Source organism: Eulemur rufifrons, chromosome 6, assembly GCF_041146395.1.
Source record: "Eulemur rufifrons isolate Redbay chromosome 6, OSU_ERuf_1, whole genome shotgun sequence".
NCBI lineage: Eukaryota > Metazoa > Chordata > Mammalia > Primates > Lemuridae > Eulemur > Eulemur rufifrons.
This window is the reverse complement of record NC_090988.1, coordinates 57223142-57227163: the sequence shown is the minus strand read 5'-3', so window position 1 is coordinate 57227163 and position 4022 is coordinate 57223142. Positions and strand designations below refer to the sequence as shown.

Sequence of the window (4022 nt, the reverse complement as noted above, 5' to 3'; positions counted from 1 at the left end):
TGTATTTGAGCTATAGGGAAATATGGACAGAATCAAGGTGTCCTCCTCCCCGCCCCCAGGAGGCCATTACAATTATCCAGAATGGAGATGGGGTAGCTTGGGCTTGTGTATAGCAAGTGGGGCAAAATGGTTGTATTCTAGGGCTGACAGGATAAGCTGATGGGTTTCTAATTGCTAATAAGAGAAAGCGGGTGGCAAGGACAACTCCAAGGTTTTTGGCTTAAAAAACTGTAAGTATGGAGTTGACATTAACTGAGATAGGGAAGCCACACTGCATTCTGTAAATGAACAAAGGATTTTTACACTTCTGTGTTTTGGTCCAGCTTCTTCCTGTATTCTTCCCTTATGATACTGCCTATTCTTCATCCTACTGTCTGCGTGTAATCTTCTGGTCCCACCTAGGGAAATGAATTTTGCTTTCTTATGGGTTTACAAAGTGCTCTATTTGTGTGTTTTAATCAATTCTTTTTAACTCTTATTACATTGCAGTATAGTTGATTTTACATATTTCTGCCTTATCCATTAGAATGTGCACTCTTTGAGTAACGGGACCAAGATTTATGTTAGACTTCCATTTCCTAGTACTATGATGGGCACAAAATAACTTTCAATAAATTACTTTGAATGCCTGAAGGAAAATGTTAAAATAAAATAGTTCAATATTTATAATAGTTGGTTTTCTGATATTACATATTATTCTAAAGCCTATACACTGTCTTCCAAACCTATGCTATGCACTGTCCACATCAGCCACACATCTTGGAATAATTTTCCATCTCCGCTGGTTCTACTCAGGATTTAATTAGTAGTAAACAATTAAGTTTAATGCTTAACTCATCAAAATTACAGCCTCTTGTCTGGGTAGCATGGTGAGAGAGCATACATCTATGTCCTTAGTCTCTTCTAAGAAGCCGTGGAATGGCAAAGTAGGATGTGCCTCTGCGTAACAGGGAAAGCATATAGTTTATACCGTTCGGCATGTTCAGAGAGAAGATTGGGACTGTATTTCTATCTCTCAATCTCTGCCTTTCAATTGTGATTTTTAGTATTTTTGATCCAGAAAAACAAAGTAAGAACACAATTACCTTCTCACGTTACGCATCCCTCCTCAGTAATTTCCAAATGCCTTGTTTAATCTCCTGGGTTCGTACTCCATAGACAATGGGGTTCAGAGCTGCAGGAATTACATGGTGTAGGACATTAAGCAAGACAGGGATATCAGGGGAAACCTTTTTTTTGGCCATATGGGTAAAAACAAAAACCAGCAAGATGGTGCTAAAGAAGAGGATGAGAATGAAGTGAGAGCCACAAGTGCTCAGAGCTTTGGCAGCTGCCCCTTTTGCCTTGAGTCTAAGAACAGCATGGAGGATGAAAATATAGGAGAGAAAGATGAGGATGAGATCAGATCCTATAAGAGTCCAGGCCACAATTAACTGGTAGATTCGGTTAAGGGCAACATTATCACAGGAGAGCTTGGATACAGAGAGGTTGGCACAGATACAGTTCTCAATTATATTTTTTCCACAATAGCGGAGATGGGCAGAGAGGATGGGGATAGGTGCACTTAAAAACGTGTTCCGGGCCAAGATGAAGATAATAGCCTTTGCCACAAATTGGTCCGTAATGACGGATGGGTAACGCAGAGGCTTGCAGATGGCCACATAGCGGTCATAGGCCATAGCCAGGAAGGTGCATGATTCCATAGGCAGGAAGTTATTCATAATGAACATTTGGAGGAAGCAGGCAGAGAAACTGATGGACCTGAGGTCAAACCAGAAGATGGCCAGGACCTTGGGGATGACCGTGAGGCAGAGCACAATGTCCAGCAGGGAGAGGAGGCTGAGCAGGTAGTACATGGGCTGGTGCAGAGTGGCCTCCATCCAGATGGTGATCAGGAGGGTGGCATTGGCCCCCATGGCCAGGAGGAAGAGGAGGCTGAGTGGTAGGGACAGCCAGCGCTGCCAGGTGGGAGACCTGGTAAAACAGTTGAGGAGGAATTCAGAGACTTCAATAGGGAGGGAGCTGTTGCTATAAAGTAGCATTGGCAGTGACCTTAGTCAGGTAGATGTCTTTAAGTAGCTGAAGAAGAGAGAAAGAGTTAATTCTACCATAGTCTCTGATGACTATGTACTTAAACTATAAGATTCACGGGGTTATGGACACAAACCACATCATTCACCCCATATCCCTTGTGCCTAACACATTTTTGACTCATAAGAGGTGGCCATAAAATATATAAAATGATATTTCACCATCTTTGTTCTTTCATCTGTGTTTCACCTGACATATTCTCTTGGATGAAGTTATCTTTTCAGTCTCTCTGCTTGATTAATATTTATGAATCACAAATTATTTAAATATCAAGCGTTACTTAAATGAAACAGTAAAAATAGAAAAAGTTGAGAAAACATTTCAGTTTAATGTATACACTGTAAATGCTAAACACTATCAAATTTTTTTTTTTTTTGAGACAGAGTCTCAGTCTGTTGCCCAGGCTAGATTGCCCTGGCATCAGCCTAGCTCACAGCAACCTGAAACTCCTGGGCTCCAGTGATCCTCCTGCCTCAGCCTCCCAAGTAGCTGGGACTACAGGTATGCGTCACCATCCCCAACTAAATTTTTCTACATATATTTTTAGTTGTCCATATAATTTCTTTCTATTTTTAGTAGAGACGGGGTCTCGCTCTCGCTCAGGTCTCGAACTCCTGAGCTCAAACGATCCACCCACCTCGGCCTCCCAGAGTGCTAGGATTACAGGTGTGAGCCACTGTGCTCGGCCCACTATCGAATTTTAAGGGAGTAAAAGCTTAAGAGTTTGCAGAAGCATGATGGACTGGGTGCAAAGAACAAATCTCCTGATCAAAATAAATAAAAATCATATCTATATCTATGTCTATATCTTCATGTTTTTTATTTTTAAAATTTTAATTTGAAGTACTTTCAACTTACAGAAAATTACATGCAAAAATAGGAAAAAGAATTTTCACATGCCCTTTATAAAGATTTGTCTTTTGTGAACATCTTGTTACTGTTGTTTTATCATTCTTCTCTCTCTACACACACATACACACACACACCATATCATCTATATTCATACCCACATCCATATCCACACCCACACCTGTGCCTATATTTATACCTGTACTTGTACCTCTAACTATACCTATACCTACAGCTTTATTTGAATGCCTTGAATACATTCATGAGCATGCAAATAAAAAATAATTCTCAGGCCAGGAATTGAGTGAAATCCAAACATTCAAATCAAATATTGAGGTTGGCTTCCAACCGAAGGGCACTTGTGGCATTAAATGAATTTAAGCATACTGTACAATAAATCTCTTGAACTTATTTCTCCTATCTAACTGAAACTTTTTATCCTTTAACCAACATCTCCTATCCCCTCACCCCAAACACCCCAGGCCCTGTTAACCACCATTCTATTCTCTACTGTTAATGCATATGTTAATTAGCTAGATTTAGTCTTTCCATGATGTATATATACTTCAACACAGCATGTTGTACATTAAATACATACAATTTTATCTGTCAATTAAAAAAATCCAGGTTCCGGCAGATAGGGAATCTATTAAATCCTACATAGGTAGAACCACATAGTCCTACACAGATAGGATCCTACAGCACCACACCTGGAGCGAAGGTGTGCACTAGAAATAAACCTCCTCATCCACCTCCACCCTCACGCCCACCTGGAACTTTTAAAAAAACTGGCTACCTCCAAGGCTATTATACTAGAGATAATGTCCTTGTAAATACCGAACTACAGGAAGGTCATCACGTGACTTTGTAGCCTAATTTTACACCAGTTGCTCAAAAGAAATTTAAAGTTATCTTGGATTGTCCAAGGCACCAGAAAATGACAGAATCAAGTCCAAATCTGTTCTTGAGGAACAAACTTTTATATTAGGCCTCAAAAAATTTTAATATATAACCTTCTGAAGAAATCAATCTATTTGTAGTAAAAAATAATTATTTGAAAAAGAAAAAATATCATACCCACA

The 4022-nt window shown here is 39.7% G+C and overlaps 1 protein-coding gene across 1 annotated transcript; it reads right to left on the bottom strand.

Moving 5' to 3' along the window:
* Positions 1-1094: 1094 nt before the first annotated feature.
* LOC138384876 (olfactory receptor 56A3-like) lies at positions 1095-2042 on the bottom strand. Its single transcript, XM_069470535.1, has one exon. The coding sequence runs from the start codon at positions 2040-2042 to the stop codon at positions 1095-1097; it is 948 nt and encodes a 315-aa protein (XP_069326636.1).
* Between the last annotated feature and the right edge of the window lie 1980 nt (positions 2043-4022).

Coding starts and splice junctions, on each gene's coding strand:
- LOC138384876 (XM_069470535.1), bottom strand. CDS start 2,042: ATGCTACTTTATAGCAACAGCTCCCTCCCTATTGAAGTCTCTGAATTC.